Source organism: Cryptotermes secundus, unplaced genomic scaffold, assembly GCF_002891405.2.
Source record: "Cryptotermes secundus unplaced genomic scaffold, Csec_1.0 scaffold250, whole genome shotgun sequence".
Taxonomy (NCBI): domain Eukaryota; kingdom Metazoa; phylum Arthropoda; class Insecta; order Blattodea; family Kalotermitidae; genus Cryptotermes; species Cryptotermes secundus.
The window spans coordinates 169,610-190,295 of NW_019738873.1; the positions used below are offsets into that span (position 1 = coordinate 169,610).

General features: G+C 40.1%; 1 protein-coding gene across 4 annotated transcripts in view; it reads right to left on the bottom strand.

The window, feature by feature from the left end:
- Positions 1–20,686, bottom strand: part of LOC111871105 — a 233,237-nt gene that overhangs the window by 61,823 nt on the left and 150,728 nt on the right. Inside the window, exon 1 of one of the 4 annotated variants that reach the window (XM_023863914.2) lies at positions 8,705–9,073. The exons of the other annotated variants lie outside the window; for them this stretch is intronic. Within the exon in view, the coding sequence (XP_023719682.1) occupies positions 8,705–8,816 (112 nt within the window). The 5' untranslated portion in view covers positions 8,817–9,073. Of the gene's footprint in view, positions 1–8,704; positions 9,074–20,686 lie in introns of those variants that run through there. 4 annotated transcript variants of the gene reach the window in all.

Below are 20,686 nucleotides of genomic sequence, written 5' to 3' on the forward strand. Positions count from 1 at the left end.
TGCGACGAGCTGATAACCCGCCCAAGGAGTCCTACCGAATGTGTAAGATCTAGAAAAACCGAAGTGAACGGAGAAGTTCATGGAGGTAGGCCTAGGTCCCACTGGGGCTGTAGTGGGAAGGAAAAAAAAAACAACATGGTTTTCGATAACAAAAGAATTTCCTTTGAACTTCCACTGGAATTTTTACAAGTTTTGCACATTTGCTTTCAAGTTAAGTTTGCTTCACCTTCTCGTGTGCCGCGAACATGTTCATTCTCTCATGATTTTGTATGACTTCCGCTTGTTGCCTGCACAGTTTTGTTATTCTATAATTGTATACACATGTAAGGTTGAAATTTGTGTGCAAATCGCGGACCGGTGTGCACCTTGGAAAACTTCCAATGTTACGGTGAACCTTGTTTTACAGGCGCAGCAATTTTAAGAGGTGGATATCTGCCACTTATTCCCAGACGGAACAACCATAAATCATCTAATCGGTACTTTATGGAGTGTTAGTTTGATGCTGACGTTTAACGCTCACTTTTGAATAGGTAGTAGATGCTAATAAATGTTCTTAAGGCCTTGGCTTCAATCATTTCTATGTGCGGTCTCAACTCTCTCATCAAAGATTTTCTTTTTCCTGGGAACTACAGCCCCAGTGGGCCTAGGCCTACCTCCATGAACTCCGTTCACTTCGGTTATTCTAGATCTTACACGTTCGGTAGGACTCCTTGGGCGGGTGATCAGCTCGTCGCAAGGCCTCTACACAGAAAAACGCACGCACACAAACTAAACAACCATGCCCTGAGTGGGATTCGAACCCACGATCCCGGTTTCCAAGCGAGCGAAGACAGTACATGCCTTAGACCGCTCGGCTACCGTGACCGGCCTTATCAAAGATTACACCCAAATATTTTACGTAACTGACGAAGAGGATATTCCGTCCGGTCGGTGTAAGATGAACCTTAGGGAGCCTAAGTCTATAAATCACTCAGTCAGAGTTACTTTACGGCTGGCGGTTTACCGACAATCAGTTCGTCTTCGCGACAAGTCCTTTGAGACTCACGACCAGTAATTTTATTTTCCAACTGAACACTTGCTGTTATATATTCGTGACTAATTCGAAATGTGACGTACATAATATGCAGTGTAATCGTTTTATCTCCGTTATGACCTTCATGTCACACTACAATTCAAACATATGTAGCTCCGAACCCGGTGAAGATAGCCCCTGTTGATATAAATATTTTTACTTAGAAGATCAGCCATAACTTACTGAAGTTATGACATGAAGTCACGGGACGTTCTTTACGTAAATCTATCTCAATAAATGATATAACAAAATATACAGAGTTATTTATAAGTCCGTGAAACATTTAAAAAACTCACAACAAATAAATTATAATTTATTTGTTGTGAGTTTTTTAAATGTTTCACGGACTTTTAAATAACTATGTATATTTTGTTATATCATTTATTGAGATAGATTTACGTAAAGAACGTCCCGTGACTTCATGTCATAACTTCAGTAAGTTATGGCTGATCTTCTAAGTAAAAATATTTGTATCAACAGGGGCTATCTTCACCGGGTTCGGAGCTACATATGTTTGAATTGTAGTGTGACATGAAGGTCATAACGGAGATAAAACGATTACACTGCATATTATGTACGTCACATTTCGAATTAGTCACGAATATANAAAGAAATGATATGAGAAAGCAATCCTAAACAGATTTAACTTTGTGACCACGGCCGAATACGAATGTGGTGATGGGCTGCAAATGGAGGAACATATCTTCCGGGACTGTACGAGGACCAAAGGGCAACACTGATGGACATTCTGTCTGAGAACAGCAAAAAAGAATACTCAAAGTCTGTTACAGGGCTTTTAGGGCTAGACAAAAATATTTGCGCAAGGCGTCTGTTACTTCATAAACACAATTTTTAACTTTATTAAAAAAGAAGTACATATACGAAATATTAATAGTATATTCTTAGAGTTAAGAGATATAGCCAAAAATCGCTAGGCGACCGCTGTGATAGAATAAGATGTTTATAAGAATGTGCTAAAGATCCGAATGGGCATTGCCTAGGTCTTTTTGGATATACATTTATCTTTAAAAATAAAAAATCACACATTTTTGTCAAATGTTCTTAAGATGCGTAACAGGACAATTTGGAAGTTTGGAACCATACTCTTTGTTTCTGTTTGTTGACAAGTGATGGCTGCTAATATTGCAATACAGGTGTATGGTTCAGCGGTTTTATACGCCCAGTGTAAATGCATGTTATGTTTACAGTGTTGGCTCTATTTGGTGGCCTGATGTAGCAGTCCAATATTGATTGCTTACAGATTGATTGCCTATGCAACTACCCAAATTAAGCTGGCCGATTATTCTGGTGATAATATAACATGTAAAGACATACTGACATAACGGACAATCCTGTAATTAAGAACACCGATGTCTTGTAGTTGGGTAGAACTTCACGGTTTCGGAATAACTTAATGCCTCCATTTTCAGGGGGCGAATAATAAGTCAAACAAATAGCGAATAACAAGCATGGGGCAAGCATAGAAGTGGGATACTTGTTTGGTTTATTCTTTGACCCTGAATACAGAGGCAGTACGTTTCTCCGAAACGTCGGTGAACTTTCATTACGCTACCTGGTGCAACAATCCAGAAGATAGGTACACTTCATAACTACCGCTGTCAGAACCTCAAATCCGACGACTTGTGTTGGATTATTCATGCCTTGAAGAATATTTCTGATACCTGACTTTTCGGGCAATATCACTACACCACCTTCAGGTTAGATGTTATCATACTGACATACTGTTTACTTCCATTTTACATACCAATAAGAATTGGTTGCGATCGATACCAGCAAACCTTTGCAGTTCAAAAGGGCAATTCACTGGGGCCTATTCTGAACCAGATGATTCATATTGTCACGATTTGGGGTGTGTCAATTTAGAGTGAATATTGGGTTTACTGACCCCTTGTATAAACCACAGGCAACTACACTTTACAGATCAATGTCACACATAGACTAGTGTCCTCAGTCCATTGCAGTTTCTACTAGCCGTTTCTTGGCAACGGATTTTAACACAGGCACTATAACAATCTCAGTGAATTGCACACAACTCATGTAAAGCCTTCTCTTCACAACGCGACTGGAAACTGAACTGCAGAACTATCTCATTCCCATCCATTTACTTCACGTTGCTTCACTCGACTGAAGTTCCGCCAACAGAACTCATAGAGCCATCTTCTCAACCTCCTTTGTAGAGCCCAACTCTTGACTAACTGCTCATTTGGAACTCTGGAACTCGACTGCCGATTCTCAAAGTCAAAGTCACATTGCGACTGACGATCAGTCATTAAGTCTTGATGTCGAGCCCTAACCAGATATTTTTTACCGTTTCACAGTTACGGTCTTATTTCCTGTGGGGCGCCCTCTCTGACGAGAGGATGGGTCTGTCACTTTACATGCTGCTGGTCATTGCCAGCGCAGTCTTTCTCGGGTCCGAGTCCTTCGGGACTCGCGACCATATTTTACTGTCTCAGATTTGAGACGCGGCTTTTCGTCGCCTCCTCCGACTCGCATGGTCACGGTGGAGGTATTCGACCCCGCCTCCACACTGGTTGACAGAATTTTCTCAACTGAATTCTTCTTTACAACTTTGTATGGACCCAATGTAAAACACCGTTTCAAACAGTACTTCCACTGTTGTAGGCATGTTTACCGATCCGTTGGTTAGAAACGAGTTGCATAACCCCATTGTTCTATAGTTGGGTGTATCTTTAGGTCATTGCCTAGCAATGACCGTTCTTTACAGAGTCGCCGCTTAGCAACGGGTCTATTCGCCACAATGTCTACACGTCGCATTCCTTCAAGATCCCTTTCAACCTTAATCTCCAACCTGCTTCTAGGTTTTGCAAGTAGTTTATTCCCTTCCAATTTTATAAGTAAGTATTTATATAAATAGTCAAAACACACTGTACAGTTTTGGAAAATACCATGATAACAACGCACCTCAGTTCTTTACACGTCACCAGGGCTCTGCATCTGTACCTCACCTCGTCCCACACAAAAATTGAATCTGTAGGTGAATGCTCGTAGACTGCTAAATTGTGACGTATCGACCCACTGCCAGGTAACGTGCGCAACACACACGCGGCCAACAATACAGGAGCAGTGTTTTCTGTTGTCCGTGCACGGACCGTTACTATGCAGCTCACGCTAGACGCGTTCACGCGTGCGCGGTGACGTCCCAGCAATAAAAGAAGTAATGCAGATAATGTTTTTTATAGGTCCGAGCAGAAGCACGTGTTTTCTCTGATGCCTGTCCATGCCGCGTCTATAAGTGAGCCAAATTCCGATGCTGGTAGCTGTGATCGTCAAGAGAATGAGAATACAACGGCGCACAGCGGAGTACAACAGAGCGTACGAGGACTAGAATTGAGTCAGGCGTCGTAGATCAGAATTCAGGGAGACGGCAGTAGAAGGAATTAGACTGTACCAAGAAGGCATAGTTTGTGACTTTACCTGTGTTCCAGAATTGCGTAATTTAGTGAGACTTGTATAGTTCCTACGTTATTAATCCTTTGCCAGGAAATTGGTAGTGAAGACTATTGCAAATAAACTGAGAAGATCGGTGTGGAGTGATTTGTAAAGTGGAAATCAGTAATAGTGTTATAATTACTTGTATCTACGACCTGAAAGTCGTTACCAATTACCAATTCGAACCCAGTCTATAGTCACTAATTCACATAACAATATTTATTGGATATATGTATAAGATGTGGATTTTGACTGACGGATCTAAATTCCGCAAATTCCTTGGGTGGCATGACAATATTCTTGAAAAGTGAAACTTGAAATCATAGTTTATTAATTCTAATATTGCTGATACCTTCTTCTGACATTCACCATTAATGGAAGGGGAGGACTCCAGTTTAATCATTTTGCTGTTTGAGTCTCGTTTGCTTAAAGACTAGATCCCGGTATCTAATGAAAAGTTTTTGTATTCTAATTAATAATATGGCTGCAATAAAACAAATTTTTCTGAGGGGACATCTTTTAAGTTTTCTGCTGTGTATATACAAGCACAAGACAGCCTGTAGCCTATCATGAAAACGATTCGAACGTTAAACTCTACCCCAGGTTCGCTGTAAGTTTTAACCTGTTTTAAGGCCACACCATAGCTCACGCGGTTAGTCGATGGCTTCCCACCGCGGCGGCCCGGGTTCGATCCCGGATCTGTTCAAGTGTGATTTGTTGTGGAGAAAGTGGCGTTGGGGCAGGTTTTCTTCGGTTTCCCCTGCCAATCTTCATTCCACCAATTGCTCCACAATCACCCTCACCTATCATCTGGGGCTGGTACAATAGGCCAGAAGTGGCCGCAGTACAAGGGACTTAGTCCCACCCCACTAGCAATAAAAAAACTGTTTTAATATATAATTGTTTCTTCTCTACATTTTTCTCAGTTCCGTCATCAATGATATAATGATGAGGTTGTTATGCGATCATAAATGATCGACAATGCCAAAGCTAACGACATCCAAAGACTTTCCGCTGGTTGATTGATGGAATTTTAATGCCTGAAGTAATAACAACGCTGCCTCGTAACAGGGCCGAGTACAAAATGTGTGAACTCGATTCTAACAGACGATTAACGATAATACGCGGCAAGTTCATTATTTCACTGCATTTTATTTTAAGAAAAAGTCGAAGAAGTGGAAGATTTCGGGGCTTCGATAAATTAAAAACAATTGTACAACAAAGAATTTCCTATTTACCATGCGGTTACAAATATTTAGACTTCTCATGGAAACTGAGAGGTTCGAAGTCTACTGAAAGCCGTATGAGTAACTTCGGGTGGTCCCTATACCTTGTCTTATAGTAATTATGGCCGATGAGGCCTAACTTGTATTCCGGGGTACACTATTCAGTTCTTGACCTTAAAATCTACTGCGAGTCCAACAGACTGTTAGGGTGAACTTCGATGGGAATCAAAAAAACAAAAAATTATTTAAATGAGGAAAAAATTTGGAAAAATTGTACAAATAATATGTTTCCGGAAATTATTCATCGTCCTGCTTTTATCTAAAAACACCATCCTGATTATTTTTCAGAACATGACGTTTCAGAAACTAGATTTTGTCTCCGTCTTCAGGTAAAATCTGCTCATTTGGGTCCAATCGATAGAGCTAGTTCCTATCTCCGGACTTAGGAGATAGGGACGGAGACTGATTCAGTCTCCGAAACGTTGTGTTTTGAAACATAAGCAGGACGGTGATTCAAGGAGATAGGGACGGAGACTGATTGAGTCTCCGAAACGTTGTGTTTTGAAACATAAGCAGGACGGTGTTTCAAGGAGATAGGGACGGAGACTGTTTCAATCTCCGAAACTTTGTGTTTTGAAACATAAGCAGGACGGTGTTTCAAGGAGATAGGGACGGAGACAGAATGCAGTCTCCGAAACGTTGTGTTTTGAAATATAAGCAGGATGGTGTTTCAAGGAGATAGGGACGGAGACAGAATGCAGTCTCCGAAACGTTGTTTTGAAATATAAAGAGGACGGTGTTTCAGATAATAACTGGGCGATTAATAATATCCAGAAACATAATATTCGTGCTAATGTAACATCGTCACAAAATTTAGATCTTATACAAGAATTGTCCAAGTTACGTGGGTCCCTTGTCCTCAGGTTGCGGATGAAGGAGACGGCCTCCGGGTTTGGAGAGTAGCAGCGAATACACTGAAAATGCGGACATTCAACAAGGAGTTGTTCTCCAGCATGGGGTTGGGTGTGGGGCTACTACTCCTCGCCTTAAAAAATAAACTTGTTATGAAAGATCACAAGAAGCCTTGGACCTGGACGGATTCTTTGACTAAACGACCTAAGCGAAAGAAAATGTATGTTAGAAGTATCTATAGGGCAGGCTGACTTAGGACAGTGACACGATAAATAGCAAAATATAAGTTAGATTTAGTGGAAGCACAGGACGCCAGATAGGATGGAGGTGACACTGAACCAGCAGGCGAATATACGTTTTTCTATGGAAAGGAGAATGAGAACCATGAATTAGGTACAGGTTTTTGTGCATAAGAGAATCATATCGGCAGTTAAGAAGGTAGAGTTTCCTAGCGATAGGAACTCACTTATGGGGGTGAGTCCTTGATAAGTCGCCAATTGTGCAGCTACTCACGAACTCAGAATTTTATGAAACCCGAAGGTTCATTATCGTGTTCAAAGAGCCTTCCACTGGTCCCTATCCTAAGCCAGATCAATCCAATCTATATCATCCCATCTCTCTAAGAGCCATTTTAATGCTGTCCACACACCTACGTCAGCCGGTCACAAGGCCGCTACCTACACACAGAACAACACACACAGACATCCACGCCTTGATTGGGATTCGAACCCACGATCCCAGCGTTTGAGCTAGTGAAGGGAGTTTGTGCTTTAGACAGCGCAACCACTGTGATCATAAGCTCGTGTGCTAGAGGCAAGAGTTTGTCTCTTAGTGAATCTGCGGTTTGTGTTCAGATCAAGGGGCGAAATAACGAGCCACTTANGCAAGGCCGCTACATGCATACAGAACAACACAAACATAATAAACGCACACAGATATCCACGCCTTGATTGGGATTCGAACCCACGATCCCTGCGTTTGAGTTAGCGAAGGGAGTTTGTGCTTTAGACAGCGCAACCACTGTGATCATCAGCTCGTGTGCTAGAGGCAAGAGTTTGTCTCTTAGTGATTCTGCGGTTTGTGTTCAGATCAAGGGGCGAAATAACGAGCCACTTATTCATGTAAACCAATCCACCACGCGCATGCAGGCTGCATGAAGTCCACTCCAAACAACGGGATAGAAAGGGTTGAGAATGGCGAAATAGTAGGTCAGATGGGGCACCCTTTGTCTACCCTCTTACGCACTAAAATTAAATTAAATTAAATTACAGGTAAAAAGGCACAAATTTCCTTGTGCNAGATAGAAAGGGTTGAGAATGGCGCAATGGTAGGTCAGATGGGGCACGCTTTGTCTACCCTCTTACGCACCTAAATTAAATTAAATTACAGGTAAAAAGGCACAAATTTCCTTGTGCTTAATTAAGCACTATGCGATGAAGATACATGGCGAAGTTGAGGTATAGCTCCATCATTCTTAACCTAGGCTCTAGGTGGAGGTGAGTAGTCAGCTTCACGCCACGGCCGCTTCTCCCAGGGGAAAAAAGCCACCTGTACTCAATGCAGAGGGGATTAGCTGTGCCAAAAATGGCCTGGAAGCTATGGAGAAGAGAAAAGAATCTCCCATTCCGGGAATCAAACCCCAGCCTTCCAGCCCGTCGATGTACCGATTGAGCTACCCTGAACCTTTGAAGTAAATTAAATTATATTTAACAATTCAGTTCCTGCCCCACAGAAAACACACTTTTCAAAGACGGACTGGTTAATGTAGAAAGCCGTCTTCTGGCTTAAGACCACAAACCTTACATATGAACTGTTTAATGTTTTCTAGGGAAAAATTCAATGTTTATTGGATAATTTATAATATTTTATGAATACACTGCTGGTCGAATGTTAAAGCTGGTGGTAAATATAGCTACCACTGTCCTTTAAAGGGCTAAATAACCTACAGATCAACCAACGAACCATGCAATAATCGCTTTCATATGCCTCACAACAAAAGAGAAACAGAAATAGCTCCTACCTGTATTTTGTTGGTGACACCCCGGTGCAATAAGTAATTCAGGTGACACAGGAATTGGATATATTTCAAATTGCAGTGCATCCAACTGTTCTAACAAACCCCTATTAGCCATATCACTAACACTTCGTGTATTTTAATTCGACGCAATATTCACAACTAATGTCTGCACAAACACATCCTTTACTATAATATTTATTGCTGTATGATACATAACACGATTATTATTGCTATTATTATGAGACTGTTCACTGTTCCATACAAACACACTTCCTAGTCTCACCTCCATTTTAACCTGCACACTACCCGCTCGTTTTCAAGGACGCAACTGATGTGTGGCTTTTGTCTGAACCAACCCGGTCTACAAGCCGCGTCCGTCGGTACAGAGCACCAGCCAAAGCAAAGCCAGTGAATATGAATCGCGCATGCGTAATGCTCCATTTGTTCTCTTTATGTACAATACAGGAGAACAGTTGTAATACAACCCTCACTTAGCGAGGAAATGGCGTACATAACCCTTTAAATCACGCTGGAAACATGTATTACTTGCTTCAGCATCATAAACACCTCCATTTTAGGAAGCGTATTTTTGTGTCTCGTATAATTCTCACAATAACGACTCTCTCCTTACACAGGCTCGGTCTTCGTAACTGAGATCCAGTGTGTTTTCTATGAGGTACGAACTGTGATTTTTTTTTTAGTTTGTTTTTGTGGATTTCGTACTTCGGAGAATTATATTGACACGTAATATAACATTTAAGCATCCTGTTGCATTTATATATCTTTAAACACCCATAATTTGTTCAGTTCTTAATGCAAATATTTTTACTTTTATTTCTCCTCCTTACGACATGTTTCGGCCTCAAGTAGCCATCATCAGGTGTGTTGGCCTAGCCAAAATGTCCAACTCCAAATTTCAAACGTCTTTGCGAAACAATGAATTGGTAATTTGAATATTTCCCGAAACCTTGACATTTAATTTATAAGTAATCGATTAATTAACTTCGCTCTAACAGTCATAAATTTAACTGATAACGCATAATTTCCACAAAAAAATAGTATTTCTCTGTTTCCAGTGCATAGTAAATATTATAAAATGATGGACGTTCAGATTGGAAGGTGAATGTAGCACGTATGAGGGAGGAGGGAAATAGAAGGAACTATCTTCATTGGTTGCATCCCGTTGTGTGTTCCAGATATGTATAGGAATTAGGTTAACCGTCAACACAACAAATATTCTCACTTTTAATATTTTATAATGTTATAATAGAAATAACACATGAAGAAACAGACAACTTGTAAGACCTAACCGTAAATGGGAAGATAACGATATATAGGCCTACAGAAGAACGCGAACTGAATTAACTGGCTCAAGATGAGTTCCATGGAGGGCTCTTGTGAACATGGTAAGGGGTCTCCAGGTTTCGTATTGGAAATTTTTGGAATATCTGATGGAGCATTTGCTTGTTAGGAAGGGCTTTGTTCCAAGAGTGAATCAATCACAGACAGAGGAAAAAACATAACAATAATACTAATTCACTGAGCCCTTCTTGAGAGCCAATTAGTCACTCAGTTACACAAGAATTTCCCAGAATTTTATGAAACTCGAAGGTTCATAACTGTGTTCACAAGAGTCGGCAATTGGCCCCTATCCTGAGCCAAGTGAGTCGAGTCCATAACAATCCATCCTATTCCTCTACTATCCATTTTAATATTATCCTCATACCGACGTCTATGTCTCCCTAGTGTTCTGTTTCCTTCTGGCTTTCCCAACAAAACCCAGTATGCAGTCATTTTACCCCCCTTTGCGTTCTATATAGAAGTGCTGAAATTATGGTATTTTGGAATTATTTTTATTTTGGAGTCTCGAATTTAAGATTCTAAGAGACCGGGTATGACTTGCAGAAATTTTGGAGGGGTTTGCGTTAGTGTTGAAATTTCTGATATTTTGACACAATAGTAGATTTTTCATTTTATCAGTTCATGATATAACACTTCAGGTGTTTTGAGTGCGTCTCGTATGTTCCCAGTGGTTCTATCATAAATAAAATGGAATACACATATGTGGTCTGACAATAAAGTTCGCGAACTCGCCACCGTGCGCTTGCCGGGGCACGAATACACAGAAACCTCAGTAAGGTTTGATGACGTTCGCATATCAACGCTCCACAACTGTGTTCTTGATGTATGTCAGTCTCTTTCAGAGTGGCGTCTATTATTGTCTGTGTGTTTTTGTGTACTGTCTCGAGAATGTCGGAGCTTGAATCAGAGCACTGTCTGTGAGGGATATTTTAGCTAGTAAACAAATAACTGTGCTGGAACGCCCTCCCTATTCACCGGATCTAGCCCCCAGTGACTTTCTGCTGTTCCCGAATGTAAAGGAAATATTGAAGGGAAAACATTTTATGACATGACATCAGGAGTAATATGACGGCAGCAATGAAGGCCATTCTACAAAATCTTTTCCAAAATTGTTTTGATAGGTGGGCTAGCCGCTGGCACCAGTGCATAGCTTCCCACGGGGAGAACTTTAAAGGGGACCACAGTGATGTTTTGCAATGAGGCATGTAGCGCTTTTACAGTGATGAGTTCGCGTACTTTATTGTCACAACTCGTACAAACACATTCCATGTTTTTGTTTACGTAATTCGTAAAATATCTAAACATTAATATCGAAATGCACGGAAATATTAATTACAGTTAATAGCTTAGATGTTTTCTCTATGTTTTATGTACAATTTATGGCAGAAGTGTTTACTGTTGAGTAATCTAAAAATAAAATATCCATTTTTTTTTTTACATTTTGCACGTTTTCTTAATGATATATGTTTGTGGCGGAGGGGTTATGCAGTATATATATTTTTTGGACGTAAGACGTAAGAAGATGCTGAATGGCCTTGGGGACATAAGAGGATATTTTCATTTGAAGGAGAAAGCTCTAGATCGCACCAAGTAGAGGAACTGTTTTGGAAGAGACTGTGGACCTGTCGTCTGACAGATTACTGATGAATGAATGAATGAATTACAATTTTGACGCTGTAGTTGATTTTATCATTTATGTAAACGATGTTCACAGCAACACTTCCTCAACGTCCTTCTTCAAATTGTCCTCACATGCAAGCCTGGATATCGCAAGTGATCATTTCCTTTTACATGTCCCGTAGCATGCATGCTACACGTCTCGCCTATCTGTCCCTCTTAAATTAATCAACATATTAATGTATCCGGAGAGTACAAAATATGAAATTCCACGCTATTCACGTTGTCGTCTCTGCGTTATGACTCCTTGTTACCTGGTAGGTACCTACGTTTCATAGGAACATAGACTTGCTGCCTATCTCTTTAAGATATCCAAGACAGCATCCCTCTGAACACACAATATGCATCTCCATCGCCGTGAAACGTTCAAATCTCATCCTCATTATAAAGCTTTTCTTCAGGCTCCATTTATTTCCTTTCTCTTGGGGCCGACGAACGAAAATAATAATTAAATTGCATTTAAATTGCTACATTATGGAGAAAGAACACTACATTCTCAGAATTAAGTTTTGNTGGAGAGTACAAAATATGAAATTCCACGCTATTCACATTGTCGTCTCTACGTTATGATTCCTTGTTACCTGGTAGTACCTACGCTTCATATGAACATAGACTTGCTGCCTATCTCTTTAAGATATCCAAGATAGCATCCCTCTGAACACACAATATGCATCTCCATCGCCGTGAAACGTTCAAATCTCATCCTCATTATAAAGCTTTTCTTCAGGCTCCACTTATTTCCTTTCTCTTGGAGCCGACGAACGAAAATAATAATTAAATTGCATTTAAATTGCTACATTATGGAGAAAGAACACTACATTCTCAGAATTAAGTTTTCAAAATTATTACAAAGGCGAGAAATTTCACACAGTTTGAGGATCCCAGCCGTCAAGACAAAGCAGGTTCGGTCTCAAGATTCCAACAAGCACGTTTCATCCAGCTTAATGATTATGATGGGAGACTGTGACAACTTCGTTCGACCTTATACCAAAGAACATGACTGGAAGGTCACAGATGTTTCATTTACAGTGGTAGCCGTTCACGGATATAAGTTGAACCAGTTCTCCATCTTACACCCCTCATATTTCCATATTTATGTTGAGATATGACGACCTAAAGCCGGAATAGTGAAAGCAGAATAGGCGTTCATTGCTAGGCAACGAAATAGTAAACACATTCTCGCGGCATCGAATACGCAAGCAACAATCGAGTAACTTTCTTTACCATACAACGGAGCTGCAAATACGCCGTTTTCTGAGTGGTCAGTGCATAGTGGTTATAAATAAATGTTCAGTTGAGAAGAACGGAGTCAAATTTCGAGACGCTAGCCTCCGCTTTGGAGCGGAGTAATTGAAGTGACAGTTGCAGAATAATGTCAAGAAAGTATTAAGCGGTACAAGATTCCATGTAGACAGTGAGACTGTTAAAAATCCGTTGCCAGGATACGACTAATGAAGGCTGAGAACCCTAGTGAGTACGCAACGACAGCGCTGTACGAGTATTGCCTGTAGTCCCGAGTTGTGTGAATAAGGTGTCAATAAATCCAATCATCCAATCCAGAACCCGTCTTATAAGTCACGAATTCACAACTCATACGCGTGACAGTATTTTATAGATATTTGTCTCCGATTTTGATATTTTTGTTTTTGTGTGTGAATTGCGTAGTACTACGTCTGCTCCAGATTCTGTCAACAGAAAGTTTCCCCGAAGCTCAAGTGCAATGGTGTTTGTGGATGAACCATAACAGAGAGGAAAGAAGAGTAATAGAAGAAGACAGAGAACGGAAAAGAATGAAATGGAAAATAAAGGAAAGCAATGAGTAAGAAATATGTAATCAAATAAAGAGAGAGGAAGAGAGAATAAAAGTAACGGAAATAATAGGGGATAATAAGTGAAAGAAGAAATAAACACAAAAATTAAGAAAGAAGAAGGCAAAAAAGAACTGATAATTCAAAAGTGGCTGATAAATAGACGTGTAGGCCTTGTAACGCCAAAACCCATGGACCCAAGGACAAGCGTAAACTTAAAGATAACTGGCTACAGCGCTCATGGGAGGGTGCCTCAGCGGTCGTGTCCGTATGCAGAGTAAAGAATTTAAAAAGATCAGTTCTAATATTACCAAGGCACTCGCCAATATATCAGTATCGAGCTAATACGAAATGTATGAGTAAAAGTGGAAACTAGTTACTTTCCATTTTCCCTAACTGACTTCAAAGGAAACCGTTACAAACAGAACCGCAGAATAATACATGTAAAGTTATCTCTGTGACATATATGGTGCTGAAATTTAGACGATGAAATCAGAAGACAAATCTAGTGTTACAGCAAATTAAATTAACTCTGTTTGATCGAGGTGGAATACACTTGAGTGGAGTGTAAAATGAACGTATACAACCTTAAAGTAAGGAACCAAAACCCACATTGGACAGGTTTTTTTGAAATATGAAAACAAGTGGGTTCAACATGGCGACAGAATGCATAGGAACTTCTGAATGCAATAAAGATTAGTATCCACACGGACCAAGAAACCCAGGAAGATCTTTCAAAGCACAACTGGACGAAGGATGCAAGAACTGGCCAACACGTGACTGTTACGAGTAGGTGATGATATTGGGACATGAAGCCTGAAAGCCGGAACAGTTCATTACTAAACAACGGCTCTCTAAACGGGTCCCCGCTGAAATAAACATGCAAGAAACAATAGAAGAACCCGTCTCTAAGCAACGGATCGGTAAACACACAATAATAGGTATACTGTTGGAGGTGGTGTCTTCTGTTATGTCCGTGAAGTGTGGTTATAAAGAAAAGTTCAGTTTAGAATAGTCTGTTGAGTTCCGGAGTTCCCCGTAAGCAGTTAGTCGAGAGGTGGCAGTCGAAGATAATTGAGACGAGATGGCAACTGGGGATTATTTAAGTTTCGAGACGCCAACCCCCCCCCCCAAATAAGATCTTGGGAGCGAAGAAATTGAATTGAGGAACTGAGGCATCAGAACTATTGGGTGTAATTCAATGGAGTTGAAAGTCTGGCTTTGAAGAGAAGACTTCATGTGTGCTGTAGTATAGCAATATTTTGAGTGTGTGGTTCAATGAGTGTGTTTTGATTTTTGTGTTAAATTCCGTTACCAGGAAACGGCCAGTGGAGTGTCTAACGGACCGAGAACACTAGCATGTGTATAACGGTGAATTGTAAAGAGTGCAGACAGCGACAGAGCTCTACCGCCTGTAGTTACGAACTGAGGGTAAAGCGGGTCAATAAATCTAATCATCTAATCTAAACCCCTTCTAATAGTCAATAATATCCCTATTGTAAACGAGAGTAGAACTTCGTGGCTCAGACGTTGGTACTCCTGTTTCGTGTCAGGATAACGGCTTCGAAACCAAAAATCCTTAACTTTTTCATTAATTATTCAGTTCTTCAGGAAAGGATGGTATTTAAATTTAATTATACCATAAATACTTTATTATAGTTCGTTAACAATTAATCTTTCATAAATATATCTTACTGTTAGAGCTTTGCATTGAAACAGCCCAAGAATTAATTAGACACCAGAACAATACTGAAGAAGTCAACAACATATTACTGCTAGACAGAGCTAAATGAACAACACCTGTACAAATGTTATGTTTATGGACATTATCCATCGCTTTTATCTAAAAACACCGTCCCGTTTATATTCCAAAACACAACGTTTAGGGGACTGGATTCTGTATTCGTCTCCAGGTAAAACCTACTCAGTTGGACACAATGGATACAGATAGGCCTTATCTCCGGACACCTGTACCAACACCAAGGTAAGGTATATAAGCCAAGCAGAGCACAGACCATCTGCGAGAGCTAAAACAAAACACTGAAATATTTAACAACTCTACACGTGTGAGGTCTGGCACCAGAGAACTTTCAAGATAGAAATCATTACTGGAGAGACGAAGTTCTCCGTATGAAGCAAACACAAGAAAAATCAATTTTCCGATTCAACCTACTTACACCTGTACTTAAATAACACACTAACACTTTAAACAAGTTCCATCATAACAAATGATCAGTTACTCGCCTAATGAAAAAAAATTACTGACCTATATGGAAAATGAAAGTTCATTAATGTGACCACAGAATCTTGTCACTGGTCCATATCTTGAGCTACTTTAATCCAATTTCACACTCTCACGTTCTACTGAATTACGATTTATTTTAAGATGATATTTCGGTCTATGCTGAAGTTCCAAAATGGTCTCTTCAGATAAAACATCCCAGAGGTCATTTTACTTAAAATCAGATTTAACAGGTTAATATTATCAATTTATTATTTAATAATAAATTACTACTATTACCGTTTTTGTTTTTGTTTCGCCCTTGGGTTTGTTTTATTATTGTAACTGTTTTGTATCCGTACTGACTCTGTAACTTGTTACAGCCTGTGGAGCTCAGTACGCAAATAAATGAAGAATTGAATTATTATTATTATTATTATTATTATTATTATTATTATTATTATTATTATTACTACTAATGCTGGCTCCAATAGACTTAAGCGCACAAAAAGAACATTTGCAGCCATTTGTGGCAACAGATTTTTTTTTTAAGATGTGGAATATTATTATTAAAACATATTGTAAAATTAAATTTGTAGGCACTGCATATCAGGCGTCGTTACTTCGATGCTCTGATTTTAATAAATTACTTTAGTGGCACTAATCATTGTCCCTCTGCCCTCGAACCAGTCGGCATTCGTGTACCTGCTCTGTCCATACGCTCCGTTAACCCTTCAGTCATTTTCCAGTTAGGTGTGTTGGTCCTGAAAACGTAGCTTGTAGCTCTACAGATATTTTTACTTACCCATGTTTGAGTGTAAAAAACCTTAGTTGAAACATTTCTATTTGTATCTTATTGGCTCTTTTGTTGTTGTTTGTTAGTTTCGTCCTGTGTGTTCCTCACTGCTTTTATTTGTATTCGTGTTGACTCCCAAATAAACAATTCTTAATGTCTTGGTATCTTAAGCTTTCAGAAGTAAGCAAGATGGAGCAGTATTGTCACGTGTATATGTGATTGGATATTGGATTTATTGACCACTTACAAGTCGTAACTACAAATAACCCCAACACTATCACTATTTCCATACTTTACAAATCACGCTGTTTTGCAGCCCACAGCCTCTTCACTAGTAGTTGCCTGGTAACGGCTTCTAGTAATGGCTATTCCTCCGCTTCGGTGCTCAAGTATTCTCTTAACTGCGGCTCCCTTCCAACTTAACTATTCTTGCTTCAGTTATTCTACTCTAACGACCACCATCAGGTATTTATAAAGAGTAAAATACGTACATCTACGTTTATTACTAGATTACATGTCGGAATGGATCAACTGATATTAGTCTTGTCATGTGTAGATCTTCTACACAGAATTGCAGTTTTTAAATATACTGCGACACGAAGCCTGAAATCCGGAATATTTCACTGCTAGGCAACGGCTCGGTAAACACATTCCCGAGGAAGTGAACACGCGCAACAATAGAAGAGATGTGCTTTCTGTGGTCCGCGCCGTGCTCGTTGCTATACGATGGTGCGGTAGACACATTTTTGTTGCAGTGAATCAACATACATTAATAGGGGGAGCGATGTTTTCTGTGGTATCTGCTCGAGCCTATATAACGAGTATCTTAGGCAGCTAGAATTAGAATTGAGAGAGTCTCGGGAGTTGGCAAAATAATTGAGAATAAATTGGCAAGAAAGGAACTAGGCTGTGCAAAGAACACTTCACAGTGTGAGGCAGTGACAGTGAGACTTATGAATCCGTTACCAGGATATGACTAGTGACGACTGAGGACATTGTAGTGAACTGCAAAGTGTGGAAATAGCGACAGCGCTGTAATTGCCTGTAGTTCAGAGAAAGTGTATAAAGTGTCAATAAATCCAATCATCCAACCCAAAACCCATTATATGACACGCACACATCTATAAGTGACATATTAAAATACTTATCTAAATTAATAAAGGGTATTTTAAAATGAATGTTATGTTTTCTAAAAATTATCTTATTATATGCAGGGTTATTTTGAAGTTGAAATGGAGTAGTGGGAATGGTGTTTTCGAAATTTGTCCCTTATGGGGACAGCCTTCTTCTTCTTCTTCTTCTTCTTCCGATATACGAACCTCTTTTCTGAACATGTTTGTGTGAAAAGCTGGAAACTCACTACCAGATTACACGGCGTCACTTCAGAACGAACTTTACTCCTAACTTTCAAGGACAATCAGAAAATACTGTACTTTTTTTTTATTGCTAGTGGGGTGGGACTAAGTCCCTTGTACTGCGGCTACTTCTGGACTATTGTACCAGCCCCAGATGATAGATGAGGGTGATTGTGGAGCAATTGGTGGAATGAAGATTGGCAGGGGAAACCGAAGTACTCGGAGAGAAACTGCACCAGCGCCACTTTTTCAACCACAAATCCCACTTGAGCAGACCCGGGATCGAACCCGGGCCGCCAGGGTGGGAAGCCAGCGACTAACCGCTTAAGCTAACTCAGTCAATTAAAGTTCTGTCCACCAGTTGGATGTGTTTCTGCTGCTATTAAAATCCTCGGGAAAAAAAATTGACTTTCCATGAATATTTTTATTTTGTTTGATGAAATATTAAATTGTATTAATACGTATCTCGTCACTTTGTTTACACATTTTCTTGTGTTTGATTCTTTTCCTTTATTTTGTTTTAGGTTATTCTCTTGAGTTTTATTCTATGATTTGTAGTTTTTGAGTTGATAAACTCTTATATTAATGTGCTGATGAATTATTATCTTTGTTTCTATTACCCTCATTTCAGTACAGGTCCATTTTACTTCAGAGATGATCACTATTTCTACGTAATCCAACCGAGTACATTTGCTCAAGTGGTAAAATTTGTGACTTGTGTTCTACAAAGACGAGCCGGTCACGGTAGCCGAGCGGTCTAAGGCATGTACTGTCTTCGCTCGCTTGGAAACCGGGATCGTGGGCTCGAATCCCACTCAGGGCATGGATGTTTAGTTTGTGTGTGTGCGTTTTTCTGTGTTTGTCTACAGGTAGAGGCCTTGCGACGAGCTGATCACCCGCCCAAGGAGTCCTACCGAATATGTAAGACCTAGAAAAACCGAAGTGAAAGGAGAAGTTCATGGAGGTAGGCCTAGGTCCACTGGGGCTGTAGTGCCAGGGAAAAAAATTCTACAAAGACACTGATAATTTCTGAAGATATTCTCCGACCTCTTCCAGAGAATTAAGGAACAAGGCTTCAAACTGAGACACTGCCGGCTTCAACCATAAACTTTCCTATTCCTTATTCACTGGATATCAAACCATTTGATGCTACGCAGTCCGAGTACATGGCATTGCCATTAAATACAGTATAAATAAAATAAAAGGTCCGGAGACTTAATTTTAAATTGCGTTCTTTGTTATAAAAATGAAAGGCTGATTCTGTAACGAACAGTCGGAATCTGATGGAGGTAACTAACGCCTTATGTTGGTACCCCTGCAGCGCCAATGATAAGCTGAGTGTGACGAAGTAATTTTTGTTACTCTCACTCTGTATTCCTCAGGCACTCCTATTTCACTCACTCATCAAAATCTCCTCATAATACATTACTGCGGAATACACAAAAATATGAATGAAGAAGGAATTTTTGTCGTGTGTTTTCAATATTATATTTGGTTGTTTTTAAATACGAGGGATGTTCGGAAAGTAACCTCCATTTATTTCAGACAACTAAGGTAGAAGCGGTGGAGAGATAGTACAAAGATGGTGATGAATTTCTCAATCACATCATACGTGGCTTTCATTTGCGAATGCTGAAACCAATGAGCAGTCAAAACAGTGGATGCACACAGATTCACCAAACAAGCCGAAAGTGTTTAAACAATTATCTGCCAGAAAGCTGATGACAACTGTTTTCTGGGACAGGAAAGGAGTGCTGGTGGTGGAATTCACACAACAAGGACCACAATAACATCAGATGTGTATTGCAAAACACTGAAAGAACTGCCTAGGAACATTCAGAATAAAAGGAGTGGAATGCTGTTCCCACCATTATCGTAAAAACAATTGAATCTTTGCTTGAATATTCGTTGCAGCGGGAATTTGTTTACGGAGACGTTGCCTAGCAATGAACGTCTTCACTATTTGGCTTTCGGGAATCACGTCAAAATAATCCAGAATACTGTACCTGATACCGAACATGCTTTAAGAATATTCATGTGCTTATATTTTACGTTCCGTGAGATATAAAATGCAATATTTTCTGTGTACGGTTTTAAATGGGTCGCTCTGTAGTATAAGGAAGTGCGGTAAATGTCATTCCTCTTCCAATAAACGGCCTCCTCTCACTGGACTATCGGTGGGCTGAATCAGTTCCTACTGGCTGCCCCTTCACGGGGTGACACTTTGAGACTGGTTGCCTCGGTTATTTCCTCATGACCGAATCCAGGATGTTGCTACCCTTTGATCCTGCCCGGGAGACGCTTTTTTGCTTCATTTTCATGATAGTGGTTGCTCTGCCCTCCTACATTTAATTGAGACAATTGTATAGGTCAGTTAAAATAGTTTCTGCCTCATGTTTTTCAACTGATTGTGCTTATTTGTGTGCAAGCTTACGGGCGGTTTGAGTAGACCGACATGATCTTACTCACTACAGTCACTGAAATAAAATGGATCAGGATAAGTGATAAACTGAAATGTATTACGACTCGAAGAAAAAAGCTAAAAAAAAGTAAAAATATTCCTGTAACAGACCGTGAAGACCCGTAGGGTTGTGAGACGTCGAGGCTCTCACATTTTCTAGATAGTCGACTCACAGATGGCGGTAAGGTTGTCAGCCTTACGCGCCGGCCTCCATTTACCCCCCAGAAAGATTCCTGGTACTTATTTATGTTAAGAGGCTGAGTCGCCCTCAGGGCCACGGTGTGGCTGGAATGATTGAATTGAAA